The sequence below is a fragment of the Vipera berus genome, assembly GCF_964194415.1.
Source record: "Vipera berus genome assembly, chromosome: 2".
Taxonomy (NCBI): Eukaryota; Metazoa; Chordata; class Lepidosauria; order Squamata; family Viperidae; genus Vipera; species Vipera berus.
The window spans coordinates 241,136,751-241,157,714 of NC_138203.1; the positions used below are offsets into that span (position 1 = coordinate 241,136,751).

The 20,964-nt window shown below is 39.5% G+C and overlaps 1 protein-coding gene across 1 annotated transcript in view; it reads left to right on the top strand.

The window, feature by feature from the left end:
- PLXND1 (plexin D1) overlaps positions 1–20,964 on the top strand; it is a gene marked incomplete at its 5' end in the record, with an annotated part of 188,054 nt that overhangs the window by 154,482 nt on the left and 12,608 nt on the right. The window contains 6 exons of the mRNA XM_081319699.1: positions 1,734–1,837; positions 4,291–4,354; positions 14,876–14,910; positions 16,653–16,757; positions 18,689–18,852; positions 20,176–20,323. Of these exons, the coding sequence (XP_081175825.1) occupies positions 1,734–1,837; positions 4,291–4,354; positions 14,876–14,910; positions 16,653–16,757; positions 18,689–18,852; positions 20,176–20,323 (620 nt within the window). The remainder of the gene's footprint in view (positions 1–1,733; positions 1,838–4,290; positions 4,355–14,875; positions 14,911–16,652; positions 16,758–18,688; positions 18,853–20,175; positions 20,324–20,964) is intronic.

Sequence of the window (20,964 nt, forward strand, 5' to 3'; positions counted from 1 at the left end):
TTAATAGAGATGGCACTAATTAGTGAAGGACCAAGCCATCAAATAAAGCACTGAGGGTTAAATCTCAGGAATGCCCCCAGTTGTGCTTCTTCAGCATATTCAGGGAAACAGCAACAGGAACATAAAGTCCTGTTGCTAATAATTGCCTAAAACTAAAAAGGAGATCTTGTCAGAAGCAAAGGTAGTAAGTTTTATTTACAGATATAAATGCTGGGGGAATATAGAAAAAATGGTGGTTTTTCACAGGGAGCTCTGACGTTTCCCTCCTCTGAAATTAAAAAAAAAAAAGTTTTGAAGAAATTGAAAAAAATTGGTTGAAGTCAGAAAAAAATGGTAGCTCTACAATTAATCAATAGTTTGTAACTTTATTTATGTTCTCTTAAGTTGTGCTTCAGAAATTAACAGAATTTCTATATAAATGCATTAAGGGTTAGATAGTACTTGAGCAAAAGCAATTGCTGTACAGATGATGATGATGATGATGATGATGATGATGATGATGGAAAGAACATCTAGTCCAACGCCCTGTTCAGGCAGGAAACCCTATACCATTTCGGACAAATGGCTGTCCAGTCTCTTCTTAAAAACTTCCAGTGTTGGAGCATTCACCGCTTCTGGAGGCAGGTTGTTCCACTGGTTAATTGTTCTAACTGTCAGGAAGTTTCTCCTTAGTTCTAGGTTGCTTCTCTCTTTGGTTAGTTTCCATCCTTTGCTTCCTGTCCTGCTTTCAGGTGCTTTGGAAAATAGCTTGACTCCCTCTTCTTTGTGGCAGCCCCTGAGATATTGGAACACTGCTATCATGTCCCCCCTTGTCCTTCTCTCTTCATTAAACTAGACATACCCAATTCCAGCAACCGTTCCCTATATGTTTTAGCCTCCAGCCCCCTAATCATCTTTGTTGCTCTTCTCTGTACTATTTCTAGAGTCTCAACATTTTTTTTACATTGTGATGACCCAAACTGGATGCAGTATTCCAAGCATGGCCTTACCAAGGCATTTATTTAAATCCAGGTAGTTGGAAATCAGGGTGTTGGAAAATCTTCCTGCAGCCTTTTTTTTTTGCAAAGTTTAAGTGTGATAGTATTTTTATTGGTATAGATGGTACAAAAAGGGTCATAACACCCAAGTAGAGTATAAGGTAAAGGTAAAGGTTCCCCCGCACGTGCGTGCTAGTCGTTTCCGACTCTAGGGGCCGGTGCTCATCTCCGTTTCAAAGCCGAAGAGCCAGCGCTTGTCCGAGGACGTCTCCGTGGTCATGTGGCCGGCATGACTAGACGCCAAAGGCGCACGGAACGCTGTTACCTTCCCACCGGAGTGGTCCCTATTTTTCTACTTGCATTTTTACGTGCTTTCGAACTGCTAGGTTGGCAGAAGCTGGGACGAGTAACAGGCGCTCACTCTGTTACGCGGCACTCGGGATTCGACCCGCCAAACTGCCGACCTTCTGATCGACAAGCTCAGCGTCTTAAACCACTGAGCCACCGCGTCCCAAGTAGAGTATAGGGATTACAAATTATCTACTTGCAATGTTCTTAAAAGATTTCCTACCATGGTTACTCACATGTGAGTCTAATGGAATAAAAATGCTCTTTAAATCTCCATAGCTTGCTACTGCAGTACTCGTTTCCCAAATCACAAAATGTGGCATCAAAATAAGAAAAGCGATTTATATTCTTGCTAACACTTGCTGTATTTCAGGCAACTTTTTTACTCGTTCCATTTTCTTTTTTTAGAATGGTTTGCCACAAGCACTGACAGTTACATCCTCCGGGACCTTGATGACACTTCCGTGATGGAAGATGGCAGGAAAAAACTGAACACCTTAGGACATTATAAGGTAAAAAAGTATCATTGCTCCAAGAATTTCTTTCCCTTTAAGCCTGGCTTTCCTCAGAGGCCCCACGATCTGCTTCCTAAGCAGGATTAGCAGAAGCAAGCAGGAAGGTTGCCATAACTCCACAAGACCTTCTGGGGAATAGACATCTGCCCTGGCGAGAAATTCGTTAATATTGCAACACATCAAGACTAATTAAACACTTTTCATGCAAAACAAGATATTGCCGTGGAAGAAAAAGCTTCATTTTCCCAGTGGCTGCCATCCATCCGTCCTAATTAAAATCATGCCAGTCCTCTTCTTAACAATAGTGTCAGAGTTCGCATTGATCTCTTATGGGAGCACGGGTTGCCCACAAAAGAAGCTTGCTTTTTTTTAAACTTCCTTTGTGAGAAATAATTTCGATTTCATTTGAAGTGACAGTCATATAATTTAGGCCTTTCTTCAAAGCATTTTCACACGCATATACTAATTTCATACAATAGCCGTGGGACTGAGCATGTACTACTTCTGTGTTTTTCCTTCCGTTCAGTTGTGCCCAATTCTCAAAGACTGCCTGGACAATTCCCTGCAGTTTCCTTGGGAAGGTTTTTCAGAAGTGGTTTGCCATTGCCTGCTTCCTAGAACTGAGAGAAAGTGACTGGCCCAAGGTCACCCAGCTGGCTTTGTGCCTAAGGCTCCCAGTCTCCCATTTTCTAGCCTCGTGCCTTAATCACTACACCAAACTGGCTCTCACTACTATTACAGTACCACAGCCTATTTCTTGATAAGATAGAAAAACGTGGGATAGACAGTACCACTACCAGATGGATTCGCAGTTGGCTGACCAACTGCAGTCAGCATGTAGTCCTCAGTGGAGCTACATCTATGTGGAGGGAAGCGTGCATGCAGTGGGGTTCTGTTTTGGGCCCGGTGTTCTTCGTCATCTTCATAAATGATCTAGACCAGGGGATAGAAGAGGAACTCATCAGATTTGAGGATGACACCAAGCTGGAGGGAATTGCCAACACTTTGGAAGATATACTCAAGATTCAGAAAGATCTTGACAGACTTGAGCGTTGGACCCTATCCAACAATAGGCAGCTGAATGGTGGGAAAAGCAAGGTCCTGCACGTAGGCAGGAAAAACTAAATGCATCGGTATAGAATAGGAGGCACCTGGCTCAACAATAGTAACGGTGAAAGGGGCTAGTGGACTAGCGCTTAACTATGGCTCAGCAGTGTGCTGCAGCTGCTAAAAAAGCCAATACAATCCTAGGCTGCATCAACAGAGGGATATCATCAACCTTGCAGGAAGTGATAGTACTTCTCTGTATTGCACTAATCAGACCACATTTGGAGCACTGCCTTCAGACTGCATGGTAGCAGTCTTCTGAAACTTAAAGGGCTGTCACAGGAAGGAGGGCATTGATTTATTCTCTGTAGTATCTGACAAGAAGCAGTGGGTGGAAGCTCATCAGAGAGAGATTCAGTCTGGAAATAAGGAGGAATTTCCTGACATTGAGAACAATTAATCAAGGGAACAGCTTACCTCCCAGAGATGTGGGCACTCCATCTCTGGAGGTTTTCAAGAAAAGATTGGGCCACCAGTTGTCTGGGATGGTATAAGATCTCCTGTCTTGAGAAGGGGGTTGGACTACAAGACCTCCGAGGTCCCTTCTAGCCTTTCGATTCTATGATTCTACATCTGTACCTGATCTCAATTAAACCCTTCCTACTTTTAAGCTTTTATGCTTACCCAGTCTTATGGTGACTATGTTTGTGAAGTAGTCTGTAATCTAATATGTATTTCAAAAAAAGCTCCCATTATGGAATGCGTAAAGAAAATGGTATAACAAAAAAATCATATGTAGTTTGCAGAGAGCGCCTGCTATCAGAATGTTACATTTCTGTCATCTCCTGTTCACGGATCTTTTTGTGCAAAATCCACAGTGTTTTTATTATTCTGATGTAATGTTTTCCACAGGAATAAGAAAAGTAGAGAAACAATTTGTACAATATAAGCTTCTGTATGCTTATTTACAAAGTCCCTCCTTGCACAATGTGGTCTTCTTCCTAAGTGACGGCATGTTCAGGTTTACTCCCTTAAGGGGTAAATTACACTTAATTCACATTGTTGTCTCTGCAGGTATCTTAATATTTCCATCAAAATGTAAAATGGGAATTCTTCACTACTTATATGCATATTAAAGATGTGATGCAGCATAATGTAGTTAAACTAGCCAAGCCGTTGATGAAATTAATTGGCAGCCGTTTCATTTTAAAGATCTGATAATGGCGAGAGTCGTAAGCATTTGTCAGCAGCACGTTGCAGAAAAATGCATGTATCATAAGATGGAGATTATAACTCTTTGCTAAATGTATTTGGGAAATGTCTCTCAGTCATTTTGCAGAAATGTCACAATGTAATTCGTTACTCGTTCCTAATAAGACTTCGCTTCTCCCTCTGGCTCACAGATCCCTGATGGTGCCTCCCTAGCTATGAGTTTAACAGATAAAAAAGACAATACTTTAAGTAGAGGTAAGTCGACACTCATTTTATTTCATAAGTATCCTTGGATTTTTCAGGGAGGATTTTAAATTGTTATCATTATTAAACATTCTATTTCATTAACTAAAAATTAAATGATGTGACAAGACATTTGTGGTTTAGCCCAATTTGGTTTTGTGTTACTGAATGAAGAGTGGAAGTTACAAAAATAATAATAATGGGGAAGTCTTTTTTTTTAACAAAAGATGGCATGAGAGGAGAAGGGTATGAATCCTCTCTCTTTTCCTAGTTTCTCAGTCTTCTAATTAATTTGCAGCCTCTACCCAAACAAAAGATGTACAGATGAGTACCATCGATAGTCTGGCTCAGTAAAGTAACATTGTCTTCATTTTTTAAAATGATATTGCATCTTTGGAAAATACTAAGGCTTTTGCTCAAATTTGCTGAGCAGAGCATTCTGGAGGCAGAAATAAATGTGAGCTAACTTTATAATTGGAAGCAGAATTAGATGGGGGGAGGTTAGGTAATAGTGAGTCCAGGGGCTATAAGGAGGCACAGCCGAAAGGAAAGGGAGATTCAACCCTTCCTCTCCAGCCATGATCCCAATTAAAGAAATTTCCCTTGTTCTGTTAGGAGGTGGAAACCTCAGATTCCTTTACGCTTTGGATCAAACAAAAATTGTGCTCCAAAATCACTGATAATTCATCAGTGCTCATCTATGACAATAATACACAATTTTTCTCTTTTTTAAAAAAAACTTTCAATTGATGACTAGGATTACAGGTAATTTATCACTGACTAGCCCCTGAAAAGGAAAACCAACTGAAAATACAAACCTGGAGGACAAATAGACCTCCATAAATCATTTTAGCTTCACTTTATTTTATCGATTATAGCTATATAATCGATATGGCTATATTTTAAGGAGGCATGGGGGAGGGCAGTTTTCATCTGATAGTTTTAGACATAGCTGGAAGTGAGACCCTCAATGACAGATTGGACCAAACGGATCAGTTGGCGCTGCTGCTTGCTTATCTTCTTCCCCGTAGCGCAGCAGTGTTCCTGTCCAAGCTGCTTCGTGCTGTACCTGAATTGGCAGTGGCATTCCCCAGGCTCATAGTTCTGTGGGACTTTAGCCACTCTTCTCTGAGACTGGAGTCAGTAGTGGCTCCAAACACGGACCGCTCCAACTTAATCAGGGTCTAACCCACATTAGATTTTTGTCTTGTGACAGGTCATACAGGGTTCATACCATGGGTGTTGTTAATAGCAATCCCTTGTCATGTCCTTCTGGCCATAGAGCAGGGGTGTCAAACTGCCAGCCCGCGGGCCAGACACGTCACCAGGAAACCATGCCCACCCCAATGCCGGCAATGGCAAAAAAGCTTTGATACGTTGCACGATGTCATGTGACGTCGCGAGTTTGACATGTCTGCCATAGAGTTTTCTGAGACTACCCTACTGCAGGGAAGTAGGACTTGTTCAATTGGCCCACTCCAGGCAACCAATAGACCCAGTGCCATTTCAGAGGGAACTTGACGTTTTTCCTGAAGCTCTGGTGCATGATTTGGCCAAGGCCTTGGTATTGCAACTTGGAATGAGCACATGGAAAGGGCCTTGGATTGGAGCTGATACACAATTTGGGGTGTCCTCCTGGGCTCACGCTTAAGGGTACCTTCGCACAGTTGCAGTTTCTGTGCCAATTGCACCCATTCCTGGATCAGGAGATCTTGCTCGTAATCACTCATATGTTTGTCACTTCCCAGTTAGATCATTGCAATGTGCTGTCTATGAGGCTGACTTTGAAGATCATCCAGACTTTACAACTGATCCAGAATGCAGCAGCACACACATAGTCTCATGTGCCCTTTGATTTACTGTATTGCATCTCTGCTATGTGAGCTACACTAGATTCTCATTTCTTTCCATATTCAATTCCAAGTGCTGGTTGTTATCTTTAAAGCCCTGCATAGAATGGGTCCAGGTTATTTGTGGAGCCACGTTTTCCTAAAGGTGTCACCATCTTCCACTGAGCACTGACAGCTCAGCGATTGTGATTGTTTATGTATTAGAAAAAGTTTTAGGGTCCTTCCTTCCTTCCTTCCTTCCTTCCTTCCTTCCTTCCTTCCTTCCTTCCTTCCTTCCTTCCTTCCTACTATTCCTTGGAATTGCACATTAATTATCATGATGTAAAAAAAGATGTTGAGACTCTAGAAAGAGTACAGAGAAGAGCAACAAAGATGATTAGGGGACTGGAGGCTAAAACATATAAAGAACAGTTGCTGGAATTGGGTATCTGTAGTTTAATGAAGAGAAGGGTGAGGGGTGACATGATAGCAGTGTTCCAATATCTCAGGGGCTGCCACAAAGAAGAGGGAGTCAAGCTATATTCCAAAGCACCTGAAGGCAGGACAAGAAGCAACAGATGGAAACTAACCAAAGAGAGAGACAACCTAGAAGTAAGGAGAAATTTCCTGACAGAACAATTAATCAATGGAACAATGATTAATCAATGGAACCTGCCTCAAGAAGCTGTGAATGCTCCAGCACTGGACAGCCATTTGTCTGAAATGGTATAGGGTTTCCTGCCTGAGCAGGCGGTTGGACTAGATGACCTCCAAGGTCCCTTCCATCTATATTATATATTATTATTATTATTATTATTATTATTATTATTATTATTATTATTATTATCTTTTATTCATTAAACATAAACCTCAGTCAACTGAACACTCAAATTGACTGGCACTAATGGTTGACATGGGTTGCTGCCAGCGTCCTAGGTATAAACCAGGTACCTCCTTAAAATGTAAGATGTTCCGAGTAGCGCAGTTTTTTGTAGCATTGCTGGAGTTATCGCAGGAAGCTACAGTTTCTTGATGTATTTTGCAAAGTTTTTGGACATAGTTCCCAGTGCCCCGATGACAATGGGTATCTCTGTTACATATTTCATCCATAATCGCGCAGTTTCGATGGCCAGGTCGCGATATTTTGTAATTTTTTCCAGTTCTTTTTTTTCAACTCTGGCATCTCCTGGTACAGCGATATCAATCAGCTGTATACTTCGGTTCTCTATGACTGCGATATCTGGCGTGTTGTGTTCCAAATGGTGATCTGTCTGTATTCAAAAGTCCCACAAGATCTTCACCCTCTCATTCTCGACAACTTTTTCCATCCTATGTTCCCATGACTTTTCGGACACAGGCAAGTCGTGGACTAATTTAGCAACTCGGCCATGTCTAGCTTTGTAATCAGTTTGCGCAATTTTGCTGCACTCACATATTAGATGTGAGACAGGTTCAACTTTGTCGTTGCAAAGTCGGCAATTTGGATCTTAAGCCATGGCCATGTCAAGTTGTTATCACATTTTCTTTCAATGTTTTTCAAATGCTGTCCATGAAAAGCTTTGGTTTTCCATCTATTTAATCTGTCATCCAGCCGTTTTTCCTTATATTCTGCCTTTGTTTCTGTTATTTTTTATGATGCTCTCTGTTTTCACAGCCTGCAGCAATTTTTCTGTACTTTGATTCACATAATCATTCCAACTTCATTTTTCTTCTCCTACAGTTTTGTGGATTTGCAATAGCCCTCTGCCCCCTATTTTTCTTGGCAGGTAGAACCTGTCGGTGTCACTTCGTGGAAGTAGAGCGTGGTGCATATTCAAAAGTTTACGCATTTTCCAGTCTAAGGTTTTCAGTTCAGCCGAAGTCCAGTTGATAATTCCAGCTGGGTAGCGTATCACTGGGACTGGCCATGTATTAATGACTTTGATTATGTTTCCAGCATTCAGCTTTGATTTTAATATTTTGCGGACTCTCCTGATGTATTCCTTTTACATTGATTCTTTGACTTTTCCATTCAAGATGTTATCTGCTTCCAATAAGCCTAGGTATTTGTAACCGTCATCCTTTGTTAGTGTTTTCACAATACTTCCATTTCCCAGTTCTATTCCTTCTGTTTTCCCCATTTTTCCTCATTGCATGAATAATATAGCACATTTTCCAAGTCCAAAGTTCATTCTGATGTAGCTGCTAAACAGAAGAACTGTGTTGAGTATTGATTCAAGTTCAGTATGGCTTTTCGCATACAGTTTTAAGTCATCCATATATAGTAGATGGTTTATCTTGCCATGCTGGCTTGAGATGTGGTATCCCAGTTTTGTGTTTTGTAATATTATTGTCAGATCTGGTTATGTGGTCCCAAGTGTTTGAAGGACTCCGGTTCCTGGTTATGTTGACATCAACTAATTATAATATCTTTGGCTGCTACATGTATCCATTTTTATTGTATTCAAACTGTTTTAATTGCTTTTATGATTGTTTGCCACCCAGATTCATGGGTTTGTGGTGGGCAGCTTTACAAATTGAATAGATAAATAAATAAACTGATAAAGAATAATTGACCCTAAATCATTTAGTAAGCTAATAGTGTAGAATAACTTTGAACCTGAGTCTCCTTTATCCCATTGGATATTGCCAAATTAAATCTCTTATTCAGCTTTAGGCTGAATTTATTAATGTCACTCCAGGCTGATATTTCAGTTTTCTGTTTGTCGCACTAAATATGTGCATGGTACACCAGTAATCAATATTTCTCTTACCTTCATTTCTCCCTGAATCTCCCAAGTGAGCATTGTTAAGCAATAATATATCTTTTGCACTGTGAACAGAGCTTAGAAAAGCTTTTATCTGAAAGGGGAACATAAACCCCAGTCCCCTTTCCAACTGTAATCTATTCCAATGTGAAAAGCTTTATTTATTTATTTATGTTACCATTTTTATATCCTTCTCCAGTCCTAACATCTTTGGGCAGATAATAAGAGAAAACATACAAAACAGGCAAAAAACAAAAGAGAAAAGCATGTGACAAAGTGCTAAGAATTAAAAGCCCAAAGCATATTTGAACAAAAAAGGTTCTTCTAGTACTTTAGCGTGCCCATAATTTACTATTTCCTTCTGAAATCTTATTACTAGTATCCCCAGTATGACGTTTATGGACCCATGTAGCACCAGACATTTCCTTTAGCATTCACACAAACTTTTTGTCCCTCCTAGTGGAGAGTGTCTAAGGAAGTTCTCAGTCACCCGGGTCACGGTTGTCTAGTGGCGATTGGTTTCTAATAGAGAATGGCTACATACACTCTTCCAGTTTATTGTCATGTTCCTCTTCTCTTCTTTGTGCATCTAGAATAGGATTGCTCTCAGCCCTACATGACCAAGATACATATGCCCTATGTGCCTAAAACTACTTTTAAGATTAGCTATATTAATAGACTCTTGCAGGCTTGAATGTGCTCTTCCTCTTGCTCTCCTTTTTATCTTCATGTGAATTTGGGGGGGTGTCTTCCTCTCCCCTCATCTGAGCTTCTGCAGGATTCATCTGCTGACTGCCTTGGTAATGGATCTCCCCTCTCTTTACTCTCTACAGTTGGCCAAACTGAGGTCCCATGGTCAGATACAGTGCCCTGAATCTCTTTTACTGTTGGCCTCAGAGTTCCTGTTTAACCACAGCTGTCAAAATTCAGTGGCTTGCTTTCTCATAATTTTGATACAAACACACAAAAATAGCCATGTAAGTTCCAAGATAAAGGTAAAGGTAAAGGTTCCCCCGCACATGCGTGCTAGTCGTTTCCAACTCTAGGGACCGGTGCCCATCTCCGTTTCAAAACCGAAGAGCCAGCGCTTGTCCAAGGACGTCTCCGTGGTCATGTGGCCGGCATGACTAGACGCCAAAGGCGCACGGAATGCTGTTACCTTCCCACCATAGTGGTCCCTATTTTTCTACTTGCAATTTTACGAGCTTTCGAACTGCTACGTTGGCAGAAGCTGGGACAAGTAACAGGCGCTCACTCTGTTACGCGGCACTCAGGATACGACCCGCCAAACTGCCGACCTTCTGATCAACAAGCTCAGCGTCCTAACCCACTGAGCCACCACATCCCTTAAGTTCCAAGATAGACTGAAGTAAAAAAAAAATAGTCATAACTCCTTCTTGTAAAAACAACAGGGGAAAAAAAGGAAATCCTGGCCCTACTCATACCACAAAACAACACTCTGCTCTACTACTGCTCCTGTAGTAGCCTTCGAAGTAAAAAAAAATGGAACACCCCAAAAATATAGAGCTGTTACAGAAAAAATATCTGAGTCCTGGGAAAGTACCATAAGAAAGAAACTCTAAACAACCCCACTTCGATTAGATGTAATGTAAAGTACAGAGAGGCTTTGACTGGATTTCAAAATTCTGCTACAAGACTTTCACTCCATTAAAGTGCAACCCAAGATGCCTTCTGATGCCTGTTTTCTGACCTTGCCTACCTCAAAGGTGAAAACCCTTGCCCCGCAGCATTCTTGGAAAAGATAACGATGGGAAAAGATGTTGTTAGTTTTCAAGAGGAAGGGAAGGGAAGAAAGGGAAGGAAAGGAAAGGAAAGTAGAACTTGGGTGTTTGGGTTGGGGATAGCAGATGGTCTTACAATATTATCATTGATTATAATCAAGCAAACCAAGTGTTTACAGCTCTTTGTGTCTGCACCTGTATTGCCAGAGAGACTGCTTTGGGGTGGGGGTGGGGGGGGGAATTTTGTCTGGCTTTTAAAGGTTGTTGCTTTAAGATTGAACAGGATAGCTCTGTTCCTCTAGACTTTAATATTATATTTTAATTTTGTTGTTTTTCAGTTTGGTTTCTGGTATTTTGTTTTGTGTACTGCCTAGGGGAACTCTGTTAGAAAGAAAAGCTGGTAGAGAAATGGATTTATAAATAAATACTGTCAGGTATGTTTTCTCTGAGGAAATGGCAGTAATGGTAAAGGGTGAATTTTTCTATTTGAACTCCAAGAAAGAAACACAGATACCTATTATGCTATAAGAAGCATGGAAATGAAACCAGATGGGTTTACCCTATGAAAAGTTTGGCAGCTCCAAATTTTACAGTGGAAGTTTCTTTTATTTTCTTGGAGGTTTCCAGTATGCATTTGGCTGATATAGATCCTGCATCTACATGGAGGGCAGTGAGTGCCCCAGGGCTCTGTTCTGGGCCCAGTGCTCTTCAACATCTTCATCAATGATTTGGATGAGGGGATAGATGGGGAACTCATCAAATTTGCAGATGACACCAAGCTGGCAGGAATAGCCAACACTCCAGAAGATAGGCTTAAGATACAGAAGAATCTTGACAGACCTGAACATTGAGCACTATCTAATAAAATGAAATTCAATGGTGGAAAAAGTAATGTTCTACATTTAGGCAAAAAAACCCAAAGGCACAGGTATACTATAGGTGGTACCTTGCTTAATAGTAGCAACTGTGAGAGGGATCTTGGAGTCCTAGTGGACAATCATTTAAATATGAGCCAGCAATGTGCTGCAGCTGCCAAAAAAGCCAACACAGTGCTATGCTGCATTAATAGAGGGATAGAATCAAGATCACGTGAAGTGTTAATTTCAGACTTGGTTTAATGTCATGGTTCCGATGCTAAGACCAACAAAATCAGAACTCCGAGGGTAGAGATTTCCTCAAAGAACATGTTTATTGGTTACAAAATATCGGCATGGTCAAAAGTGAAACCAAGTCTGAAATTCCCTCCAAAGAGTTACACTATTACAAAGTCAAACTTCCCACCCCAGGGCTATGCAATCAACTATGTTCCCCAATAGAATAATTTGGCAGGCTTTCTAACTAAATGGCCAACCCACTAAGCTAACTGATAGAATGGCCTTGGTTCCCACGGGACTAGCAAAAATACTCTACACCCCCCTCCCTTTTTGTGGCAACCTAGAATGAGCGAGATGACTTCAGCCAGGTTTCTTATAGAGTTAACAACCATTTTATAATGCCTTGGTAAGGCTACACATGAAATACTGCATCCAGTTTTGATCACCGTGATGTAAAAAAGATGTTGAGACTCTAGAAAGAGTACAGAGAAGAGCAACAAAGGTGATTAGGGGACTGGAGGCTAAAACATATAAAGAACAGTTGCTGCAATTGGGTATGTCTAGTTTAATGAAGAGAAGGATGAGGGGTGACATGATAGCAGTGTTCCAATATCTCAGGGGCTGCCACAAAGAAGAGGGAGTCAAGCTATTCTCCAAAGCACTTGAAGACAAGACAAGAAACAATGGATTGAAACTAACCAAAGAGAGAAGCAACATAGAACTAAGGGGAAATTTCCTGACAGTTAGAACAATTAATCAATGGAACAACCTGCCTCCAGAAGCTGTGAATGCTCCAAGGTTTTGGAGGTTTTTTAAGAAGAGATTGAATAGCCATTTGTCTGAAATGGTATAGGGTTTCCTGCCTGACCAGGAGGTTGGACTAAAAGACCTCCAAGGTCCCTTCCAACTCTATATTATTAGTATTATTAGTATTATTAGTATTATTAGTATTATTAGTATTATTAGTATTATTAGTATTAGTATTATCATCATCCTTAAGAAATTTCATGCCATAATAAATCCACCAGATTCTGAGAAATAATAATCCTCTTAAGACATTATCACTTCAGGCTTGCAAGTTATTGTTACTTCAGGTGGGTTTATAATCCACCTTTAAATTTTACATTACAAGATAAAGCTCAAAGGCAATCTAATCGTCATTCAAAAAGATGTTCTTTTTCTGTTCAAAATGAACACCCTCATGAAACTAAGAGAAATTTCTGTAGCTTGGAAGTTATTGACCTATCATGACATTGCTTTGTGGTGAGTTACTGGATTTTGCAAAGCTGGCATGTCTGTGGCAGTTGGGGAAAAAAATAAGCTACAGTAATTTATGTTGGTGAATCCTACCATTCATCTAAACGCCTTCAGTGACATCCACAGAACTGAGTAGGATTGATGGCTAGACAAAAGAAAGACAGAACAGAGACACTTAGCGCCCTGTTCGCTGCAGTGCATGACTTTCTTTGAATAGTAGCCAGCAGTCTGAGATATAGAAAAAATACGTATGTGGATGTCCAAAGAGCAGCAAACAGTATTTTGGCAGAGCTATAAGGAGGCCCAGGCCTGGAGCCATCCATAAATACAATATAACTCTGGTCATCAGACTGGATGTTATGAGATCATTTTCTTTCCTTTTTCTAAACAGTATGCTTCTTGACCCTTGCTCTTCAGTGGCTGTCTTTTCTATTGTGACACATCAGCTGTCAATCTCAGTCAAATTCAGATCCTGGGGCAGAATGGCTTTTAGCTGGATAAGTAGTTTACTGGTAAGCAGGTCAAGTTTTCAGCAGTCACCATAGCACTATGGAACTGGAACTGACCAATAAAACACCCCAAACCTACTGTATTGATGGAAAATTTCAAAAAGTCACCAGCAAAGAAGAGCGTATAGCAACTATACAGTGCTATTTTGTTTTTCCCTAGAAAATAAAACATGTGAACAGAAAGAATGTATGTGTGTGTGTGTGTGTGTGTGTGCACACGCTTGTCTGCCTATCTCTCTGTCTGTCAGCCAGATATGAAAGTAATCTTATGGTTTAGTCCATGATTTTTACCCAACATTTTCCTTCACACGGGCAAAAAAAAAAGTCCCTCTTCAACCTTACTATATCACTTTAAACCTTGTCTGATCCTGGGGATTTACAGCATCGGAAAGAATCAACTGCAGAGAATAGTAGAGAGGCTCAGGGTAAATCCCCATTTTTGGATTTCCTACTCCAGGAGAGATCTCCCCTCTATGTCATGAGGGGGGGAAAAAGGCCTCTTTGGCTCCAGAACTCATTGTGTCTTTCATTGTTTGTATCTGGCATAAGGTAATGAAATGAGCAGCAAACCTCTGTTTATTTTTCTTGTTAATACAAGCAATTCACTCACAGCTTGCAGTGACCACACACAGTATAAATGTGTGTTTCAAGTGTTTTGGATAACTTTTGCTGTAAATGAATAGATATAAATATCCTGTTGCTGCAGCATGTGTGGAAGTATACTCTCAACATTATTATTTTTTCCTGTACTAAATTCATTTATTACTGTGTTTCTATGGCCAAAGTCTAATATAAATAATATTAGTTTCAATAAGCATTTAATATTTATGTTAAATGTGTACTCATAAATTTGATAGCAAAAACTTGACATGTCTCTGTTCAAACTTCTACCTCAGATATGTAACTAAATGCAGGTGGAGGGACTGATTAGACTGCCTCTAGTTATCAGATGTAAGCTGATGCTTTCTAAAAATCTGTTCAAATGGTTTTCAAGGGACTGATAAATAATCAGGGATGAAAGGCAGCCAGAGCCAAACATGAGTAGAAATAGCTTAGAAATTGAAAAGGAGAACTGGAATCCAATACTATACATTCCCATCTCAGGCCCATGCATATAGTTCTCAAATTATACAAAAAACCCCCACAATTTTTAAAAGCCAGGTAAAAAAATATTTGACTCAGTTAATCTTTCATGGGATAATGGTACTCAGATACATCTTTGAACGCAATAAGCTGACATGCTGATCATCTTCAATAGTAGATATCCTTTGCTTTTGAAGAAGAAAAAAAACATGCTTTGCAAAATAATACACTAAGCAAATTCTTCCTTTGCTTTTCTCCTACTTTTTTTCCAGTAAAAGATTTGGACACTGAAAAATACTTTCATTTGGTGAGTATTCCTTTTCCAAGAGGAGTCCAGCACATTACTCTGCCATTCTAGGTGGGCCAAACAGATTTTCGTTAGAGAGAGGAAGTTTTCCCACACACACCAGAAAAATATATGAGTGACATGATATAGAGCAGGGCTTTTCAACCAGTGGTACGGGTACCACCTATGGTACATTGGCACCTGGCAGGTGGTACGCGACCATCCTAAAAAAGTGGTAGTGGGGGGAGGGGAATGAGCTGAACCTGTGGCAGCACCGCACAAGCCTGAGCAAGAGATGACTGGAGCTGCAGGGCTGTCAGGGCTCAGCGGAAGCACCAGGATCAGCAGTTCTTCAGGGCTGTCAAGGCTCAGTGGAAGCGCCAGGATCAGCGCCAGGCTCCAGCTGGAGCTCGGCGCTGATCCTGGCGCTTCTGCTGAGTCCAGAAGAAGCACCAATCAGCTGGAATGTTGCAGCATCTCCAGAGTCTTGTGGTTTACATTCAGATGCTTGGCAACTGATTCATATTTATGACGGTCACAGTGTCCTAGGGTCATGTGAAGTGACCAAAACCTGCTGCAACCACCCAGCAGATGGGGGGGGGATAAAAAGCAAACACCTTCCACCCCTCCCATGCTGCTAATCCTCAACAGAAATGCTCACAACAATGAAAACCTCGGACAGGAGGAAGAGCGCCCCTGGGCGGGCAGGCAGGTTTCTTGCTCAGCTATGGCTTGGGGGGGGGCACTTTTTTCAGTGCCATTGTATCTTTGAACAGTCACTTAGCGAACTGTAAGTCAAGGACTACCTGTACTTCATCACTTTTTTCCATTTTTTTTGTCATCAAGTTTTTGACACCTTGCTAGGCGACTGGTGGTACTCGGATGTTGCCATATCCTAAAAGTGGTACAATGGGTGAAAAGGTTGAAAAGCCCTGGTATAGAGAAATGAAGTCACACCCAAAACACAACAGCTTTATGCAAAGCTGAGGAAAGAATTACAAAAAATAATGTGATGGTTGGGAGGCAGGCCTTGGCCAGTGTACTATAACCAAATCTGTTCCTAGTGAAACAAGCCCCCCCCTTTTCCCCTGCCTTACAGTTTAGTAATGTATAATCTAAGGACAGTAATGCTGCACATGGTTTATTGTAAAGACAAATGTAAGAATGCTTTCCATATGCACAGTGTATGCGGAACAATAAATTTGTCATCCAGTCAGTTTATTGGCCTAGGATCAGACTCATTGGGGAGGGGACAGTTTAGACCCTTGAGGTTGTTGCGTTGTTTGTGTAATAGGATAATAATTGAACACACAAATTTGGCAGAGAGAAGGAACGCATTCAAAAAATTTTTATCTGAGTCTCAGTCATAACCTTGCATGTATTTCTAATATATTTTATCTTCTTGATGACTGCCAGTTATCAGAAGGGAAAGAACTGTTGTATCTAGTGATGTTTTAAACAGCTGGATTCATTGTTAATTGAACCTATTGCAAAATTATTCATTGACTGAAAGGAGAGGAGAAAGGAAAGGAGGAGGAAACAACCAATACAGCTGGCAATAGTATAAATTACATTTAATATTGTTCCATTGTTCATAATTTCATTGCTCTGGTTTATAGCATAAAGTAGTCTTCTTTTTTTAAAAATTATTGCTTTGTTGGCAGCTTTTATATTTAAAAAATCTTTGTAGTAATCGTTCATCATCTGTTTGAATCTGTGTGGATTTTTTTCTTTATTGTTATTGTTGTTTGGCCATTGTTCAGGTCCTTCCCACAGATGAACTAAATGAAAATAAAAAATCTTACCGACAAAGTCATAGAAAAAAGGTTCTTCCTGAAATCTACCTAACCAGATTGCTTTCCACAAAGGTAGGACATTAGAGGGGCTCTCAGTGAAAAGATTGATCCCTGGTATGAAATTATTGATCCCAGATGTCTGCTTTGGCATATTACAAATGTTCCAACTGACTAACAAAATCAAGTTCAATTAAAATTAACTCTGAATTACCCAGTATTTTACATTACATGAGAAAATAGCTATCTTTATGATTAAAAATGAAATTTTGTAGTGTAATCTTGTGTATTTTTTTCTCTGTAAATAAAGTTCTATTACATTTAATGGAACTTGTTTTTAGACATGTGTGCATGAAATTAAATTGTATTTAGTAAAGAGTAAGGAGCGTAGTGGCTCACATGGTTAGGACACTGATTGACAAATAGCAGGTCTGCGTTCGAGACCCAAGTACTGTAGTGGGACGGAGTGAGCTCCCATCCTTCACTCCAGCTCCTGCTGGGGACATGAAAGGAGCCTCCAACTGGGTGTCCACTGGGCAACGGTGATGTCACCAGCTAATCCTTTCAACCCAGAAGCACCTCGGTGCTTCCAACACACGTGCAAATACATTAATATTTTTAGTTATTATATTGTTGGTTTAAGGCAACTCAGATTACTATGCTTATAAAAATCCAAATTTTATAAAGTTTGTAAATAAAAAGAGTGTGGGATATTTCATTATATTCTAATTTTGCTATACTAGGTTATATTCTAATATTGTTGCGTATTGCATTAGATTTTTACTCTGCTGTTTTCATCTTGAGTATTGTTTTATGATGTGTTCCTAAATTTGGGACATAGAGAATCTACATCATGACTGCTTTGAGGGTTATACAGAGTTTCACATTTATTATTCATATGTAGATAGCATTGACTGTAATAAAATTGCAAATCATAATTATAGACAGAACTTAATTCAGAAGAGACAAATTTAATTATTTCCCTACATATTGCATCTTTGTTAATGTTTATGATTTCTTTACCGAGAGAAAGACCTCACAGCTTTTTATATTAAGCAGTCAAAGTGACTGAGTGAAGTATTAAGCTTTCTCCTTTTGATCCTAGACTACATATCATACATAGATTAACAAATATATGCTGACTAAATCCTTTATTCTACACCACATTATTTATTCAGTTAAGTTAGACCTCTGGTCCAGTGGTCTATTTATGTGTCATATTTCTATAATAATCAATACCCAAAGCAGTTAACAGTAAACATTAATTTTTCCAACACATAACATAAACATCAATTTGCTAGAAAAACTGAAATAAATCTTAAAAATTCAATACAAACAGCATAGCATAAATATAGTATTACAGTAAAACAACTACTACAAAACAAAATCAAAATTAACAGTTCATTTATATTTTACTAAATGCAGAGCATGTGTGCAAATGCACACAAGTTCAGTTTCTTATTTTGTCATTCAAATAACTGGAATGGGAAGTATGATAGTATTTCTTCATCATGTATTGTATACTCAAGAAAAATTTAGTTATTTGATGCAAAAATGGTGAAGAGTCCCGTCTACTTAAAAAAAACAACCCCATAGTACTAAGTACTAAGGCTGTTAATGGACTTGGACACAGATGTTGGCTAGAAGCCAGTCTGTAATTCCAGTGCTTTGTGATTCATAATTGGAGGCGAGATCACAGAATTGCCAGGGGTCTATAGTTTTTCCCACTGTTTACCACACAGAACAATCACAGATGTGCTCTTAGATTTGAGAACCAGAGAAGGAGAATTTCAGTGCCAAAAAGGATTAAATGCTAACTAAAACTAATTACTCCAGTATACATAAAATTAACCCAACTCTCACGAAAGATTCCCCCCTCTTCACTCAGTCACGTAATTTCAGATATATTCAACTTAGTCTGAAAAATTTAGTTAAAAGGTATTAATATTTTATTTGTCACTGTTGGTCCTTTCTTAGTCCAAGTTGATTTTTTTTTCATTCTTCAGGGCACACTGCAAAAATTCCTGGATGACTTATTTCGAGCCATTCTGAGTATCCGAGATGACAAGCCACCCTTGGCAATTAAATATTTCTTTGATTTCTTGGAAGAGCAAGCAGAGAAACGGGGGATCTCTGACCCTGACACATTGCACATTTGGAAAACCAACAGGTTCGGGAAAGAATTTCCATCCTTTCATCTTATGTACAAGCCTACTTCTGAACAAGTGCTTTTCATTCAGTGGTGGGATTCAGATATGCGAACAACCGGTTGTCTGTGTGAATGTAGCTTCCGGAAGTCCATTCTGGGCCCGGGCAACAAAAAAATTAGCTACCAGTTCGGCCAAAGCGGTACGAACCGGCTGAATCCCACCACTGCTTTGATTCCCCTGGCAGTTTCTCAGGAGGAAGCATATGTAGAAAATGAACGAGAGGAAAGTGAAAAGGGAGGAAGAAGTTAACTTCAGAACTGCAGCTGCCCAATGCTTTTCAAATTCACATCAGGCAAATTCCAAGTTCAGGAATGGATAAACATTATGAAATGTCCATATAAATTTATGTATTTCTACTACTTAGAAAATAACTATAGACTTTTTTTATTAAAAGTGAGAAAATATCCCTTTGACATCTAGATCACCTGATTGAATTGGCAGCAATCAGTAGATTTTTACAGTTTTTTAGTACATACTGTATTTTCTCAAAGCAAGAAGATCTTATAACCTTACAGCTCAGCCAGGGCAAATCCATTCACGTTATTCTACCAATGGGGCAGCACAACTTCTGCGATTTAAAGGGACAAGTCTGTACAGGTAGTCCTCGACTTACGACCACAATTGAGCCCAAAATTTCTGTTGCTAAGTAAGACATTTGTTAAGTCAGTTTTGCCCCATTTTACAATCTTTCTTGGCCCAGTTGTTAAGTGAATCACTGTAGTTATTAAGTTAGTAACACGGTTGTTAAGTGAATCTGGCTTCCCCACTGCTTGTCAGAAGTTCAGAAAAGTGATCACATGACCGTGGGACTCTGCAACTGCCATAAATGTGAGTCATTTGCCAAGTGTCTGAATTTTGATGACATGACCATCCCACAGCGGTCGTGTGAAAAAACGGGCATGTCACTTTTTCAGTGCCATTGTAACTGAACAGTCACCAAATGACCTGTTGTAAGTTGAGGACTACTTGTATGGAATCTTTCTTATGTTGCTGAAGTCATATGTTTTATTGAACTCTAAGAAGATATTTTTGCACTATGAAATCAATGTCTATAGATGTTATAGATTAATCTCTATACAAAAATAGAAAAATTAGAATGGAAGAAGGATGTTGAGGCAACAAATATGATGGTCAAAAATCATTCCCATTAGACCAATTTCATGAGCTGGCAATCTTGCTTTTTTTAGATCCTAACACTTAATATATTATTTAATTTATTTCACCCTGTAATGGAAAGATGTGAGAATGATCGTGATAATTTCACTGTGAATTTTGTTCTGTAGCCTACCTCTGAGATTTTGGGTCAACATTCTGAAGAACCCCCAATTTGTCTTTGACATCGACAAAACTGACCACATAGATGCCTGTCTTTCTGTAATAGCTCAGGCCTTCATTGATGCCTGTTCCATCTCTGACCTGCAGTTGGGCAAGGTACGTAATGGGCAATAAGGACGATGTTTTCATCTGCTGTTCCACTCAACAATATTTCTGGTTGTCCTGTGACTAGCATCTGTGTGATAAAGAATATTAAGGGAGGAGAGAGGAAAGTTGATGTCCTTGTTAGGAAAATGAGAACCAGAATTGAAAAATTAATAAGATATATACATTTCATTCTATTTCATCATTATTTAATGTAATTGTTCCATAAACAATAATGATCAAATACAAGTCAGGAACATTATTAACCACCAAAAAGTTTTCTTCTATCACTTATCATAGTTTACCCCCTGGGCTAAGTTGTCTAAGTCACCATCTAAAGTTACTTTTATTCACAATTACCATCTTTTGTAAGATAAATTAATCATCATCATCATCATCGTCATCATCATAATAGAATCACATTGTTATAAACAGCCCAAAATTGCAAGTCCCATCTCCCAGAATTATGACTTGGGCAATTTCATGATAATCTACAAAGTAGATAAGATTACCATTTTTCTGCCTTATGTCAATCTACTATGAGTTTCTGTGTATAAGAGTTTTCTGACCCTTGAAAGAATTGCAGATGCTTAGTATGACGTCTAATTTAGACGTTCGTTTCCTGATTAGGATCAGATACTTTTTAATGCACA